This window comes from Mauremys mutica, chromosome 1, assembly GCF_020497125.1.
Source record: "Mauremys mutica isolate MM-2020 ecotype Southern chromosome 1, ASM2049712v1, whole genome shotgun sequence".
NCBI lineage: Eukaryota > Metazoa > Chordata > Testudines > Geoemydidae > Mauremys > Mauremys mutica.
The window spans coordinates 333,565,615-333,583,586 of NC_059072.1; the positions used below are offsets into that span (position 1 = coordinate 333,565,615).

The 17,972-nt window shown below is 43.0% G+C and overlaps 1 protein-coding gene across 1 annotated transcript in view; it reads right to left on the reverse strand.

Annotated features, from left to right (window-relative positions):
• CNTN5 (contactin 5) overlaps positions 1-17,972 on the reverse strand; it is a 1,047,172-nt gene that overhangs the window by 357,708 nt on the left and 671,492 nt on the right. The window contains exon 8 of the mRNA XM_045019421.1: positions 12,438-12,613. Coding sequence (XP_044875356.1) covers positions 12,438-12,613 — 176 coding nt within the window. The remainder of the gene's footprint in view (positions 1-12,437; positions 12,614-17,972) is intronic.

Here is a 17,972-nt window from a genome sequence, read left to right on the forward strand (position 1 = left end):
AATGGAGAACTTACATTTTAAGTAACACTTAACTGTCAAACGCCTGAACAGTAAATGTAACTTTCCTTGTCTGCATAGTAAACACTGGCATTTTTATCTGTTTGAATAATCAAAGTGATGCTTTCCTTGCCTTCTTGGTTGCAAAGATTTGAATTGCTTCCTGAAGGTCCACAGTCTGGGCCAGCTCATGCTCTATTGAGATGGCTGCAAGGCTGACCAGCTTCTCCTGTGTCATTGTGGAGAGCAGATGTGTGTTTTTTTAATTAACTTCAGCTTGGAGAAGCTGCATTCTCCACTGGGAACTGTTACAGGAAGTGTTAAAAGCATGTGCAGAGCAACAAAAGCATTTGGAAAGATGGTGGTCATTTTATTTGTGCACATATATTCCAGAACAGCCTTTGAGTTGCTCCTGCTGAAATGTATCTTGAAAGGACTTTCAGTTCATCACCTAAATCACTCGCATCAATATCGCACATGTCATCATGTCTCTAGTGCCCTACATTACCGGTGTAGGTCTTCTTCAGGTATAGTGAGTTTTGGAATATCATACAACATACCAAATATACTACTGCTGTGTTCCCTGAGCTGCATGAAACGTTCTTCAACTGACTGTATTGCATAATCCAGCACCTGGTTAAAAAATTCAACTTTGAATTGTTGTTTGGGGTCTTTTATGGGATTATCCTGTGCCTCGTAATCAAAATGTCTTTTCTTCAGTGACTCTTGTATTCTTGAATGGGTGGGAAAATAGCTTCGGTGTGAGGTTCTTGTGCCAACTTCTGTGCACTCTTCAGAACATTTTGAAATCCCTCATCTGACCAGTAAGACTGTAGGTATGACTTTGCTTTGTCCAGTTGTTCCATTGCTCCAGATATATCAAGGTCAACACCTTGGAGTCTCTTGCTTACAACATTTATTTCAAACAGTATGGCATGCCACAACACTAAGCCACACAGAAATTTGAAGTTATGTATGTTTCTGGTGATTCCATTTCCCTCTGCCACTGCTCTCCCACGAACAGTTCCTGTCATAGCATTATCCTCCATAATGGCAACTATGGCATCATCTATCTTCCCAATTTGGTGTTTGATAGGCTTTATCGCCTCCACTCAACTTTCCCATCATGTGGCACTCAATGGTTTCAGTGTCAGAGAGGATGTTCCCAGACGTTGCTTCAAAATTTGCCATCGATGAGTTGATGCAGAGAAAAATACATAGATGCTTTGAATTACATTAAAAAATTCAGCAGCCTCACTAGAAGCTGCATCACTGACCACCAAGTTCAATGAATGAGAACTGCATGGGACAAAAAAGGCTCGAAAGTTTAACTCTTGGATCTGTGTCATACCAGCTCCTGTAGTATCATCAATGTCAATACATTCTAAAAAATGCTCTCTGACAGTCACCATTGCAGGGACATTTTCACTAGGTTTTGTTGTTGTTACAAAACGCACCATTAAAGTAATTTGTTCTGTATGGCTGATGTCAGGTGTGCAGTCCAGAATAACAGAGTAATATCTTGTTGACTTCAGATCTGCCACAATCTTCTGTTTGACTTTTGTTGCCAGTAACTGTATGATCTCCTTTTGTATTGTTTTTCCAAGGTAGTGGTGTGCGTACATTTCTTGGGTGGTGACTCTTTTTAGATGATCCTGGAGTACAGCATCAAACTCAGCCATCAGCTCCACAATTTTAAGGAAGTTTCAATTGTTTTGGGTATCAAGCATTCTCACAATGGCAATGAGCCTTTTCAGAACATTTTACCAGTAAAGAGACTTTGATGCAATCTTCTCTTGATGCTGATCATCTATGGTGGCCTTTAACCTTAGTCTCATCTAAAGCTTTTTCTACCTATGGAATGCTCTCTGGTGATTTGCTGCCTTCTCATGACATGCCAGATTTCTAACCAGATGTTTGCAGTCCTTTGTTCCTGTAGAACCAAATGTGGCTGGAACAAATGTGTTTGGTCCTGCTTTGAGCAGGGGTTTGGACTAGATGATCTCCTGAGGTCCCTTCCAACCCTGAGATTCTATGATTCTATGAATAGACTGGAAGAGTTTGCAACAAAAACATTATGCAGCATTCTGTGTTTTTGAGTGCATAAACCATGGCCTTTCCTCTTTGTCACCATTGGAGATTTCATGCCAGTAATGTGCTGGATGGAAATTTCTATTTTCATTGTCTTTGGGGAACATGAAGTTTTTTATGCATAAGGAAGTCCCTCAGGCTACTGCTCAAGTGGGTCCACAGTCCTGGATCATCTAGACTTAGGGAACTAAACTCAGGAGCAGCTGTTTCTTGCGCCTCCACCACACTCTTCTCTGATCTACACTTTTCTTCAGGAATGTGCATGGTTACATCCATTTGAGATGGAGATATGGATGCTGCAATAGCCGCCAGGTCACCTGCACTCTGACTAACTGGAAGATCAGGCATCTCCTCACCACTCACATCCTCACTGGGGCCAGAAGGCTCACCATGAACATTTGTCTCTATGTATCTCAAGAGAGCGCCTTCCTGCTTAGATAGAAAAGCTTCCTTTGCTTTCTTTCTTTTTCTGAATGCTGCCTCAGAGGGGCGTTTTCTTCTTTCACTCATAACTGTTGTTCTGTGCCAGCTATAGTGGCTCTCAACACTCAATTGAAGGGGACAAATAAGCAGGCTGGTCACAGGGCCTGAGTGAGGGAAGATATCAGCATCTTAAGGGCCTACTGGCTCCTACTACTTCAGCTGACTGCCTGGTCTCCTCAAGTGGGTTCAGGGAAGCAGCAGGAAACAGGAAGCTCCCTGAGAAGCTGGTGTTAATCAGTCCAGGCTCCTGGGGGTGCTAGAGAGGTACATAAGAGGCGGCTCCTCCTCTCTCTCCCTGTAGCTCCTGCTGCTTTCTGTTATTCTCTCTCACCTTTTCTCTTGCCTGCCTGTTATGTCTCTTGTGCCCTCCTTCCTCCAGCACAGCACTCCACCATCTCTGTGCATCTAGAGCAGAGAGAATACATATGCACCAACAGCAGATAAAATTTTCTACACTCTGGGTCCTAGTGGCACTCCCAGCCCCCAGTCTGGCACTTGAAGCAGCCGCCTCAGTTCGCCTCATGGCAAGGCCAGCCCTGGGTTTGTGCTCACAACATCTGCCACAGTAGCAGACTGCACAGCGTTTTCTGAAAGCAGAGGCCTTGTGTCCTCCTTTGGCATACAAGATGTTTCTGCACATTGAAAAACACAGATTCAAATCATAACCTGCTCCACCATGGAAATTTGAAATAGCTCCATTGAATTAAGAAATTGTAAAGCTGTGCCAGGCCTAGGATGATTTTTGCATTGAGCTAGGCATATTCAGTACAGCAAATTTCAGTAATTTTAATAACTGTGCAAGAAAATTCAATAAATATTCTTTGATATTCTTAAATTATAATGGCCTGATTATAAGACTGGCAATTAATGACATCTGCTGTGTAGACGTTGATGGGTTGAGATGTGTATAAGCTGACATTTAAAAGCGAGGCAAACTGACAGATTTATTTTTTGTTCCATTACAGCACACCACAAATCAACATATGACCTGTGACTTTAGTTTATAATTATTAGTGTTCAAAATTTTGATTTTTCTGGTTTTGTGCATATTTTCTTCCCTTTGTTGTTTTTGCTCTTTTCGCTTCATAACAGAATACAGTAAAAGCTTTGTAATCCGGCATGTTGGGAATATGGGGGGTACTGGTAAGTAAAAAATTCTGGTTAACTAAGAGGGAGGGAGTTTGGGTGCAGGAGGGGGCTCAGGGCTGAGGGTTGGGGCACAGGATGGGATGCAGGGCATGAGCTCTGGGAGGGAGTTTGCGTGCGGGAGCGGGCTTGGGCTGGGGTGCAGGTTGAGTTTTGCGGTGCTGGATCTGGGTGGCGCTCACCTTAGATGGCTCCCTGCAATCGGGCAACATGTCCGGAGAGGCGTGGCCAGGCGGGTCTATGTGCTGCCTCAGCCTGCAGGTGCCGCCCCTGCAGCTCCCATTGGCCGAGGTCAATGCTCCTAGGCGGAGGCAAGGCCTGGCGGCTCTGCACGCTGCCTCTACCTGCAGCATCGCCCCCACAACTCCCATTGGCCGCAGTTCCCGGCCAATGGGAGCTGCGGAGCCAGCACTCGAGGCAGGTGGGAGCAGCGCACAGAGCCTACGTGGCCATTCCTCCTCCTCCTAAGAGCAGCAGAGACAGGTTGCTGCTTGCGGGAAGCTGTCTGAGGAGAGCTCCACCCGGATCTGGCATCCTGAAGCCCTTCTTGCACTCCAACTTCCTGCCCCAAGCCCCCTTCTGCACCCAAACTCCATCCCAGAGCCCGTGCCCAGCACTCCCTCCTGAAATGCCAGTTTATAGAGCTTTCAGGTTTGTAAAGTGACAGATAACACAGCTGTTCCTGTATTAAAAGCTTGCAGATAAAGTTTAAATTCTGGCAAATATTTATTATTTGGGAAAATGTTTTTCTCCTTTATTTCTAATAAAGCTTGATATTATTTTGCCTTTTTTGTTTGCTTTCTTAAACCAACATAAATGATGACGCCAGCACAGCCCTGGAGATGAGATTTGTTAGGTACTGTATCTACTGCAACAGAAAGAGAAAGGGGAGGTCAAGATCATGACACTTGTGTGTCTTTGTTTGGGGCTATAGAAATATTTGCAATTGTGTTAAGGATCTGAATAGTTCAGTAGCTGCAAATTAAAGGGCTTGCCACTTTCCAATCAACTATATAAAAATATCCCTGGGTATAGTAGTTGTTTATATCTCTATACCTATTAACACACACTTCTCAAGTACTCCATTTTTGAAGATACCAAATAGGTTTTTCAGAGTCCAATTTTTCATTTCAGAGAGGACGGTGGTTTAACTATGCATGTACAGAGAGGTGACATCATGGTGCTTGCAATGTCGCATTGTTGCTGAGCCACATAATAATGACCAAAGTAACTTTGTGTATAACTTGGTTGTTCATAATTGTATCGTGGAGGCTATTGTAACATATGAACCCTTCAGTTTTGTTAGCTTTCTCTATGTTTTTCATGTGTATGGTACAGCATGTGCTTTTTTCCTGCACTGCTGCTTGAAAGACTTCTTTAAACTAAGGTAAAAAAAAAAGGTAATAATTGGAGATATACCAATCTCCTAGAAGTGGAAGGGACCTTGAAAGGTCATTGAGTCCAGCCCCCTGCCTTCACTAGCAGGACCAATTTTTGCCCCAGATCCCTAAGTGGCCTCCTCAAGGATTGAACTCACAATGCTGGGTTTAGCAGGCCAATGCTCAAGCCACTGAGCTATCCCTCCCCCTTATGTCTATGCTGCCTTTTTGGAGCTATGCACCTTTGTTCTACTGAATTGAAAGAGCAAGTCTAGTTAGCTACAAGCTTCAAAATGTTAATTAATTGCCAAAATGATGCAGACCGTGCACCTCAAGCAATTACATGGCCTTATTTCTGTAAATCTCCCTGTAAGGTGTGATTGATTTCTAGGTTTCTAGAGCACATGGTTTGGGGGAAACAAGAGGAAGTGAATGCCACTATGCAAACTCCAGATCTCATTGCCTCAAACATCTTGGTATGTCCTAGTGGTTTTAGACCAGCTTTCAGATCATTATGGTCAAATTGCTGGGCTTTGACTCATTAAGTACAGGCTAGGTCCTATCTTGCCAAAATTCTTTTTGAATACTTTGCTGCCAGTCTTATCAAACATAACTATGAGAAGTGATCCCATCTCTAATGAAGCCTCTTTCCATAGAAACCTACCTCAACTAGACTGAGTTTGGAAACTGCAAAGTGATCGTTAGCAACAACTATATGTTTAGTCAAGATCTTAGAAAACTAAGTTTCAGTTCAACAACTTGAACATTCATACAGCAGTGACCTGTATCATGGCTTCCAGTTTTAGGCACAGCCAGAGTATTGAGAGTCTTGAACAATCCATGTGTATCAATAGATAAGATAAGCTTATGGTGGTCATAAGATCTCTGAGCCATGATGATCAGGAAGTGGTAACCAAAGGTAATAATTGGAGATATACCAATCTACTAGAGCTGGAAGGGACCTTGAAAGGTCATTGGAGTCCAGCCCCCTGCCTTCACTAGCAGGACCAATTTTTGTCCTAGATTCCTAAGTGGCCCCCTTAAGGATTGAACTCACAACCCTAAGTTTAGCAGGCCAATGCTCAAACCACTGAGCTATCCCTCCTACCTGGCCCTGGTTAATCATTCTGAACTGTGGCCACATGTGGTATTTTCAAGGGTTTGTTTTGGCACTGGTGCTCTCTAGGATCTTTATACTGCCATGGGGAGAGATTTGTTTGAAGAGGTACAGCCTGGCTCAGTATTATTAAACTGCTCTGAAGATGATAGCCTGCTGTAAATCAAGTTGTCTTTAAATAACTGGGATCTTTGTGCTTGATGGACTATAATACCAAGAGTCAAAATTGAATCCAATTAAATTATAGCTTTCCTAAAGATTATATTAATCCAGTCTTTCGATTTTGACCCTTCATTACCAGTGTAGTGCTTTGGAATCCCTTGTGAATGAATGACACTATTGTACATAAAACCAAATTGCATTATATGGTATTGAATTATATATCCCAACTATGTAACCAACAAGTTAATGCATTTAAATGCAAGAGAAATCTCATATAGCACTGAGATACAGAGATTTTACTCAGGATATCTACATGTGGAAAGCCCATGAAATTGTTTCACAAAGGCTCTGATTATGCTGTAGCCATGATGATCATGAAGATTTTTTTAAAGCATTAGGGATTAACTATCTGCATCATTTTGTTTTAAATACTAAAGGCATTCTTTACACTGCGGTGCAAAGAGCACAAAAAAGCATCTATAAATCACATTTCAAGTTATAACCCCTGGAATTCAGGTTTCCTAATGGCAACTTCTGATTATCGTTAGCTATAGTGGAACTACTGGGCACTAACATTACTAATACTATATATATTGTAATTCCCCAACAGTCCATGATGAAATTATTCTAACTTTTAAACTACTGCTGCAAGGAAGACTAGCTGAATATTCAGATCTAAATCAACTGAATACCCTGGAAAGCAGTGTGTTCTGATTTAGCTATGAACTATCAATTTTGCAAGGTTGGCATATAAAGATGTTTTGAAGCTGGAAACATCATGAGAAGACTTTACTCTTGATTCATTTTCTTTTTGATTTACTGACACAAATTTCTAACTGACACACAGAATCTAAACTTTTGATAGATTACTACGAGCTTTCAGAGTCTAAACTCTGCAGGATATGTGAGAAGTTGGAGATGTCACATTATCAATTCAAAGCTCTCATCAGCATGATAGCAAGTTAATACAGTATAGTGATACCATTTTATATAGTAAATTTCTACATATTATTAAAAATCACTGCATTATGGGAGAATAGTTGTCAGTCTGGACTATATTAAAATGTGATAGACGTATTAAGAATTAGAAATGTGACAGAAGTATTAAGTATTGCTTAATCCTGCCTTGAGTTCAGGGGACTGGACTAGATGATCTGTTGAGGTCCCTTCCAGTCCTACACTTCTGTGATTCTATTCCAGACACACACTTCAAAGAGTGAAGAACTATGTGTGATTTAAGATATATTTAATTCACACATAGCCATTAAAAGCCATTAATTATTATTTATTGAGTGCAACAGTGTGCTTGGTACTGTACAAAGGGAAGTTATAGACCAGGGGTAGGCAACCTACGGCATGCGTGCTGAAGGTGGCACGCAAGCTGATTTTCAGTGACACTCACACTGCCCAGGTCCTGGCCACCGGTCTGGGGGCCTCTGCTTTTTAATTTAATTTTAAATGAAGCTTCTTAAACATTTTAAAAACCTTATTTACTTTACACGTCTGTCGAAGTGGGTATTCACCCACGAAAGCTTATGCTCCAATACATCTGTTAGTCTATAAGGTGCCACAGGACTCTTTGTTGCTTTTTACAGATCCAGACTAACACAGCTACCCCTCTGATACTTGACAACAATAGTTTAGTTATATATTATAGACTTATAGAAAGAGACCTTCTAAAAACATTAAAATGTATTACTGGCACTCAAAACCTTAAATTAGAATGACTAAATGAAGACTCGGCACACCACTTCTGAAAGGTTGCCGACCCCTGTTATAGATCCTGCCCTCAAAGATACTACAGTCCAAGTAGACAAATAGACACAGGTATACACACACACACACAATTATAAACTGAGAGAGATTGTTGTTTTTGTTCTAGGTGGGAGGGAGGATGGTTTGCTAATTTTCTTATGAACAAAACCAACATGTCACTGTTATGGGGCTTAGGGTTGACGGGCCTCATGGAAGTGGTGTGCTTATATCAAGAGAAGGCAGAAGCATGGTCACCAGGACAGGAAACAAGTTCTAGTTGTAGGGGATGGCCTGGAAGGAAACACAAAGCAAAAGTGGGCAACGGCAACTCAAGTGGAGGGAGTGGTTAGATGTGAAGGAGCATAGAGCAGGAAGGAGGATAAGAGATTAGACCGTACATCATAACTGGAATTGCTGTTTGCTTCAGAGCTGCTCCCAATCTATTAAAAGATTAACACTTTACATAGATGCAATTGGAAATTCTGTTCCTTTCTGCTCTCTCCTCTCCTGCTTCCACCCCCCACCCCCACCGGCACACTTCAGTTTGGTTACTTTACATTCTTTTTGTTTCCTTCAATGATTCACCATTCTGCATCTTCTTTTATGGTGCTCTATTTGCTTCCAACATCCTCCTTCCCTTCTATGAGATCTGCAGCCTTGCCAACCTTCACCTCTGACCTCGTCAGCTAGCATTCTACTATTAACCTATGCTGGAGCAAGCTCTGCTGCCAGTCCAGAGCTAACCATTTAAAATAATGATTAGAAAATGCCTACAATCTGCCAGTGCAAATGTGAATGCTGATCAAAAATTTCAAATACAAAACCCTCCTCATATGTTCCAAGTGGAGATGGTGAATAATTCAGTCAGAATTAGTCAAAAGAGAACAAATTTTACTTTACTGTAGCCTTACAAAGGTATATTGGATCCTGAGTACGTTGCAACTATCAGACACTTAAAATTCTATACTGCCTTCTGTAACTCTGGCCCCATTCCCTGATTCAGTAGCTTCTCTTGTTTCAATTAGGGTCAGCTGACCTACATTTTAGTAATTTTTGTGAAGGAGACTCAAAACACTGTGTTTCAGTGCCCTGAAACAACCCACATTTACGTCGTAATGTTTCATAGCCAAGAAATCATTTTTACAATAGCTTTGTTATATACAAGGTGAGACCCAGCAGTATGTTCTCAGCACAGAACTCAGGACTGAGTTCCAGAAATGCCTGATGAGATCACTGTAACATTTTAAGTCTAAATACGCTGTTCTGTAATATGGAGAATATATTTTGTACCTTTGTAGTTTTATACATTTCAGTATAGAATTTGAACAGTGGCACAATTGGTGGAAATCCACCTGTAAAATATATATTTCCCTACCCTCACACACACAGTTCCACCACTTTATTAAGGAATTTAGTAATAACAACTGCAGCCATGCAATTTAACTAATTTAAAACCTCATGTCGCCCAAAACTGCCTTTTGGCGACAAACAGCAAAAGCGTTCACACTACAATGGGACTTTTGTCACGAAAAACGCCCAGTTTTGGCGACAAAAAACTTCTACCCCTATGAGAGACATTTGTATTTTCCCTTCCCTTTATTATCGACAAAGAGCCAGTGTAGACACTGCTGATTGTTTTGTTGACAGAACTGGCTTCTGCCAGTATCGCACAATGCCTGCCCTGATTGCTCTGCTCAGTGTTTTGATCTCTGCTGCCCTGCAGGCATGTGTCCATCCCCTTTCAAAGCTCCAGGAAGTATCCGTGTGCTGCTCCCTTTGGGGAACAAACAAAGAGCAAATAATTGGAATGCTCCTGTTCAGGGCCGGTGCAAGGATGTTTCGCACCCTAGGCGAAACTTCCACCTTGCGCCCTCCCCCATCCCCGAGCCCCCGGCCTGAGGCACCCCCCCCCAGGCAGCTCCCCCTCTCTGCCCTGAGGCCCAGCCCTGCAGCAGATCCCCATCCCCACCTCCACCCTGAGCCCCCCCCTGCCCCAGCTCACTCCTGCTCCACCTCCACCCCGAACACGCCGTCGTTGCTTCACTTCTCCCACCTCCCAGGCTTGCAGCACCAATCAGCTTAGGTGCCGCAAGCCTGGGAGGCGGGAGAAGTGAAGCAGCCATGGCGTGCTCGGGGAGGAGGCGGGGCAGGGGTGAGCTGAGGCAGGGAGTTCCCCTGTGTGCCGCCCCCCCCTTACTTGCTGCAGGCGGCTCTCCCCGTGCTCCCCTGCCCCAGCTCCCTCCGCCTAAATGCCGGCAGCAATCGGGGCAGTCAAAGATCTGGCCGCCGTGGTCGCTGCCGAAGAAAATGCCGCCCCCCAAATCCTAGCGCCCTAGGCAACCACCTAGGTCACCTAAATGGTTGCACCGGCCCTGCTCCTGTTCTGCCCTGGACTAGGAACACAGCAGCAGGCAGACTGCTGCTGCAGGAGGAGGGGGACAGTCTGCTGTGCTGCTTTGCCATTCCTCAGCACAGACAGCTCACAGAGCTACTCATGATGCTGCTCTCCACAGCTGAGGGGGCTGTGGAAGAATTTGGTGAGAATCCCAAGATGCGCAGCGATCAGCTCTTCCTTCCCACAGCACTGCACTGTGGGATACATACCCATGGTGCATTGCTCACCCTGTCAATGATGGTGTCCCCAGTGTGGACATGATCTCTCAACAGAGGGAGCAAGTGTGAACACCCTTCGGTGATTTTTGTTTTCTTGACTTGTGGGTGTCGATATATGTTTTGTCAACAAAACTTGGTAGTGTAGACAAGCCCTCAGTCTCCCCTATTGACACTATTCCACTTTGTATAATTAGTCACTGGAGTAAACACTTGAACTTGGGACTCCCACCTCCTAGGTGAGTGCCCTAACCACCAGCCTATAGAGTCATTCTCACTCTCTTTCCCTGTCCTGATGACGATCCATTGTCATTATGAGTGACTGTGCATGACAATGAATTGTCATTCTCATTCTCACTTTCTTTTCCTGGTCCAATGAATATAGACTGGAGATTAGGGCATCCAACTCGGGGGAGAAAAAGCCAAGTTCAAGTTCAGTTCTAATGCTTATTTAATTATTTATATGAAGTGGAACAGCTGCAGACACAGAGACTGAGACAGCCTACACCAGAATATCATATAACCAAGTGGTTAGATGCAAGTTCAAATTCCTTCTTCTCATTAGGCAGAGGGGAGAATTTCACCCAGGTCTCTCATACCCTAGGTGAGTGCAGTAACCATTGGTCTAAACATTATAAGGGAGCTGCAGCTGCTTGCCATTGCTGCTTCTTGTTTCATGAATCTCACCTTTTGAAAATGCCTGAAACTGATTTTTTAGATATGCTGAAATTTTTCACAATTTTCAGATTTGGTTTGGATTGAACCAATTTTTTTTTTAATTTTCCAGACGTGCCAGCAAATAAAAATACCAGTTATTTGCCCAGCTCTTACTCTTACTGCATCCTCATCTCTTACTAAATCCTTGCATAATATAGCTTGATGTGTCATAGAATGGATGTTTGCCTTCCTGAAAAGCAACAAGGATAAACCACTGCTGGAGGGAGGATACCTGAATCCATGAGAAAATGTGCATTTCCTCAATGGCAACCAGTGGCTCATGAGAAAGTTGGAGTATTTAAATAAGAATATTTTCTTAAAAATCTATAGAATGTTACTCTGAATCACAAAATGGATATATCTATTTATATATTTTATAGCTATAAATAGACACATGTAGTAACAAAGATCTATCTATCTACCTGTCTAAATTGCAGACAACACATTATCTTAGATGCTGGACCATTTAATTTTCTATTTTTACATTCACTAATGAATTTTTCATTTATTTAATGATTATTTATTTAATTCCAATTTTCTGACATTAACATAATTCATTTATCACAATCTCTTATAGCTGAATGTACTTGTGTGTACACAAAGTTATAGTGATGGATTAAATGAATTTAGGTTATGTACACACAAAGCTCTATGTGATAAAATGAATTATGTTGTCATCAGAAAATTAGCATTACATGAAAAATATCACTGGAGAATGTAGAAATTGAAAATTAAATTTTACAGCAACTGTGGTTTTTACAAGATTCCTCTGGCTAGTCTCAGTCTCTTAAAAGTTACACAAGTAACAGCTCTGTCTCTCTCTCATAAACAAGGTAGTTTATTTCTGACCCTCCCATTTTGCCTGGAATAATAAAGTTTGGACAAAATAATACTATTTCTATAGGGCATTTTAAAAGTACAGTACAGAACCTTATTAAGCAGTGTAATAGTTGAATCCATGTTAAAATACTGTTACTCACATGCAAACTGAAGGGTGGCCTCTCTGCTCAAAATACTTCCAAACACGTTGGTGGTTAAACATTGATATTGCCCAGAATCCTTTGCTTCATTGGGATCGCTGATGATAAAACTTCCTTCTATCAAACTGTAGCGGTAATCACTTTCAATATCAATTTCAGTTCCATTTCGTAGCCATCTTGGGAGAAAATGGGAGAAACTAGTTCAGTAATTGTCTGGAAAAGGACACTTCTGAAACCATGTCAAAGATGTAAATGAGTCAAGACGATTATCATAGGCGGTGCTCATACCAATGTCTTTATTAAAGTCACCAGATACTTCCCATTATAAGATCCTGTTTTCAATTGTTTGTAACTTTGCCAAACTTTAACGGTTTGAGCTAAAACAGTTTAGACATTTCTGAGAACCAGGATAGTGGAAAATACATTGTTTTGAAAATATGAAAAAATGCAGAAAGCCATTGACAAGATCCCTCACCAAAGGCTCTTAAGCAAAGTAAGCTGTCATGGGATAAGAGGGAAGGTTCTTTCATGGATTGGTAACTGGTTAAAAGATAGGAAACAAAGGGTAGAAATAAATTGTCAGTTTTCAGAATGATAGAGGTAAATAGTGGTGTCCCCCAGGGGTCTGTACTGGGACCAGTCCTATTCAACATATTCATAGATGATCTGGGAAAAGGGGTAAACAGTGAGGTAGCAGCATTTGCAGATGATACAAAACTACTCAAGATACTTAAGTCTAAAGCAGATTGCGAAGAGCTACAAAGGGATCTCACAAAACTGGGTGACTGGGCAACAAAATGACAGATGAAATTCAGTGTTGATAAATGCAAAATAATGCACATTGGAAAACATAATACCAACTATACATATAAAATGATGGGGTCTAAATTAGCTGTTACCACTCAAGAAAGAGATCTTGGAGTCACTGTGGATAGTTCTCTGAAAACATCCAGTCAATGTGCAGTGGCAGTCAAAAAAAGCTAAAAGATTGTTGGGAATGAGACAGAAGATATCATATTGCTGCTATATAAATCCATGGTATGGCCACATCTTGAATACTGTGTGGCAGATGTGGTTGCCCAATCTCAAAAAAGATATACTGGAATTGGAAAAAGTTCAGAAAAGAGCAATAAAATGATTAGGAGTATGGAACAGCTTCCGGATGAGGAGAGATTAATAAGATTAGGACTTTTCAGTTTGGAAAAAGAGATGACTAAGGAGGGATATGATAGAGGTCTATAAAATCATGATTGGTGTGGAGAAAGTAAATAAGGAAGTGTTATTTACGCCTTCTCGTAACACACAGTCAACCTGAGGAACTCTTTGCCAGAAGATATTGTGAAGCCCAAGACCATAACAGGGTTCAAAAAAGAACTATAAAAATCCTGGAGGATATGTCCATCAGTGGCTATTAGCCAGGATGGGCAGGGATGGTATCCCTAGCCTCTGTTTGCCAGAAGCTGGGAATGGGTGACAGGGGATGGATCACCTGTTCTGTTCATTCCTCCAGGGGCACCTGGTATTGGCCATTGCTGGAAGACAGGATACTAGGCTAGATGGGCCTTTGATCTGATCCAGTTAGGTCATTCTTATATACTAACTTTTGTTTAAGAAGCTCTAGTGCCCCGATAATTTAGAGCAGGTACTTGAAATTTGACAGGGGATTGACCATTATATCAGGGATGTGCCCATCCCATGAAAATCTTCCCAAAGTTGGCCAAGTTATAAGCCTTTGAAAAAAAGTCACATTTAGCATATGGTGAGTACAGATTTCTTTGATTTTAGCAGCTAAATTCCATGAAGATTGCATTCATACTAGGCACACTTCAGCCTTGCAAATAAGAAAATTAGAATGGCCATACTAGGTCAGATCAATGACCCATCTCGCCCAGCATCCTGTCTGCAAACAAGAGCCGTTGCCGGATGCTTCAGAGGGAATGAACAGAAAAGAGCAATGCATTGAGTTATTCATTCCCTGTCGTCCAGTCCCAGCTTCTGGCAGTCAGAGGTTTACGGACACCTGGAGCATTGGGTCCCTAAGCATCTTAACTAATAGACATTGGCGGACCTATCTTCCATTAACTTATCTAATTATTTTTTGAACCCAGTTATACTTTTGGCCTTCCCAACATTCCTTGGCAATGAGTTCACAGGTTGACTGTGTGTTGTATGAAGAAGTACTTCCTTATGTTTTAAACCTTCTGTTTTTTAACTTAATTGGGTGACACCTGGTTTTTGTGTTATGTGAAAGGGTAAATAAAATTTCCTTATTCGCTTTCTCCAAACCATTCATACTTTTATAGAACCTCTAGCACGGTGATTTTCAACTTTTTTCATTTGCAGCCCCCTAAAAAGTTTCTAATGGAGGTGTGAACCCTTTTTGAAATCTTAGACATAGTCTGTGGACCTTCAGGGGTCTGCTGACCACAGGTTAAAAAACAGTGCTCTATCATAGCTCCCTTTCCCCGGTCATTTCTTTGCTAAGGTGAACAACTCCAGTATTTTTAATTCTCTTTATATGGAAGCTGTTCAATATCCCTAATCATTTGTATTGCCCTTCTCTGTACTTTTTCCAGTTCTAATATATCTTCCTTGAGATGGGGCAACCAGAACTGCATGTGATATTCAAGGTATGTGAGTACCATGGATTTCTATTGTAGCATTATGATATTTTCTTTTTTATTATCTACCCTTTCCTAATGGTTCCTAATATTCTGTTTACTATTTTACACTGCCGCTACACATGTTTTCAGAGAACTCTCCACAGTGACTCCAAGATCTATTTCCTGAGTGGTAACTGCTAATTTTGACCCCATCATTTTGTATGTAGAGTTGTATTATGTTTTCAAATGTACATTCCTTTGCATTTATCAACAGTGAATTTCAACTGCCATTTGCTGCCCAGTCACCCAGTTTTGTGATCCCTTTATAACTCTTCATGGTCAGCTTTGGACTTAACTATCTCGAGTAGCTTTGTATCATCTGCAAACTTGCCACGTCCATGCTTATCCGCATTTCCAAATCATTTATGAATATAGCGATGAGCACTGGACACCATTATTACCTCTCTCCACAGTGAAAACAGACTATTAATTCCTATCCATTCTTTCTTACCTTTCAACCGGTCACTGACCATAAGAGGACCTTCCCTCTTATGCCATGACTGCCTATTTTGCTTAAGAGACTTTGGTGAGGGATCTTGTCAAAGGCTTTTTCAAAGTACATTACATCCACTGGATCACTCTTGTTTACATAGAATTCGAATAGATTGGTGAGGCATGATATTCCTTTACAAAAGTCACTCTTCCCTAACATATTGCGTTCATCTACATATCTGATAATTGTGTTCATTATAATAGTTTCAACCAATTTGTATGGTACTGCTGTTATCCTTACTGGTCTGTATTGGCCAGATCACCTCTGGAACCTTTTAAAAAAATATATATTAGCTATCCACCAGTCATCTGGTACAGAGACTGATTTAACTTCACCATGTGGCTTTCCTGATCATCTCAAATCCAACTATCTATATTTTAATAATCAAATCCCCCATTATTGTTACCTGTCTCTTCCTAATAAGTGGGATTCCCTCCCATGGAAAGGTATCCTCACTGCAAGAAGATACCACATCATCTGGAAAGAAGGTCCCAACTATGGGATTGTTTTCCTCTGTTCCAGCTCCATCCCCAAGACTTTCATCCTCCTCAATATCACAAAGGCTGTCAGACTGGAAGTGGGACTGCTCTACTATGTCCCAGAAAGTCTCATCTATGTACCTCTCTGTCTCCTTAGCAACTTCAGTTCAGCCACTCTGGTCGCAAGAGCCCAAATTCTGAGGGCCATGAGTTGCTTGAACCAAATGTACACATATGCCACCTACAGAAAAGGCAAGTAATCATACATGCTACAATCAGTGCAATAAACTGGATAGCGCCACTCTGCTGCCTGCATTATTTGTACTTTTGCAGGGTATATTTGTGTGTGTGTCTGTGTGTATGCATGTGTTTTTTATTTGGTACAGGAGTGGTTGTTGGCCTACGTTTATAGAATAGGGGTGGGCAAACTTTTTGGCCCAAGGACCACATCTAGGTGGGGAAATTGCATGCAGGGCCATGAATGTAGGGCTGGGGCAGGGGGTTGGGGTGCAGGAGGGAGTGTGGGGTGTAGGAGGGGGTGAGGTGTGCAGGAAGGGGCTCAGGGCAAGGTGTTTGGGCAGAGGAGGGGTGCGGGATGTATGAGGGGGCTCAGGGCAGGGGGTTGGGGTGCAGGAGGGCTATGGGGTGCAGCAGTGGGTTAGGGTGCAGGCAGCAGGCTCAGGGCAGGGAGTTGGGGTTCAGGGTGCAGGCTCTGGCCCAGCACCGCATACCTGGAGCGGCTCCGGGGTGGCAGCAGTGTGAACCAGGGCCAGGGCAGACTCCCTGCCTACCCTGGCCCCAGCCCCAACCCTGGCCCCGGGCCGCTCTGGGAAGCGGCCGGCACTACGTCCCTGCGGCCCCTGGGGTTGGGGGGACAACCGTGGCCAATGGAAGCTGTGGGGGAGTTACCCAGCATGTGGAGCCCTCTGCCCCGCCCCCCAGGGACGTGGTGACAGCCACTTCCCAGAGTGGCGGGGGGGGCATGGCACCACGGGGGTGGGAATCCCGCGGGCCAGATCCAAAGCCCTGAGGGACCGGAGCTGGCCCGCGGACCGTAGTTTGCCCATCCCTGTTATAGAATGTTTATTGGTGTCTCTGCCTCTCTTGCTCCTCACAAAACTCCTGTTTACAGGTCTGGGCTGCTGCAGGTACTGGAACTGAAAGCAGGGAGTCCGTCTCCCCTGTGCTTTGAATGATCCACCCCGGTGGGCCCAGGAGCCATAGAGGAAGAAGCTGCTTGATTCAAATGCAGAAGGCACTTGTGGGAAAGGCAACAGGGGAAATTAACTGGGATGAGGAATCTGGGTTGTGGTGTGGGAAGGAGACTGAAATTGGCTAGGAGAGGAGATATTCAGGGACTGAGAGGAGCTTTGAGGAGCTAGTAGTTGGACAGGGAAGTCTGAGTTGGGGAGAAGGAGATCCCCCTGCTGAATGAACAAGGTGCAAGTACTAATCTTGGGGAGAGTGAGTTTGTTTGGCTGTTTTTGTTTTTCTTTCTCTTTCAGATTATTTCAGTTACTGGGTCAATTGGGATTGTGTGTCTGGGGACTGTCTGAGCCTTTGTTCCCTGGATCATCCTTGACCATCTTTGATCAACCTCAATCAGCCTTGTGGATCACCCTCCCGCTGTGTGATTAATGAGGGGATAGGACTGTGTTGGGAGCGAAGGCCTTAAAAGCCAGAGGCTAAGCAACCAAGGAAAGCTAGCAAACAGGGGAGTTTGTGAGGGAGTCGTAATATAATCGCTATGGTTAGGAAGAGCCGCATCGCCAGTGCCAACGCTTCTCCCGTCTCCTCCACCTGTGCCTGTATCCAGATAGACAACCTAACCCATGGATGCCTCTAACCAGATCCTGGTGTGGACTTGCAGAGACTGTGGTCTGCATTTCCCACTCACAGA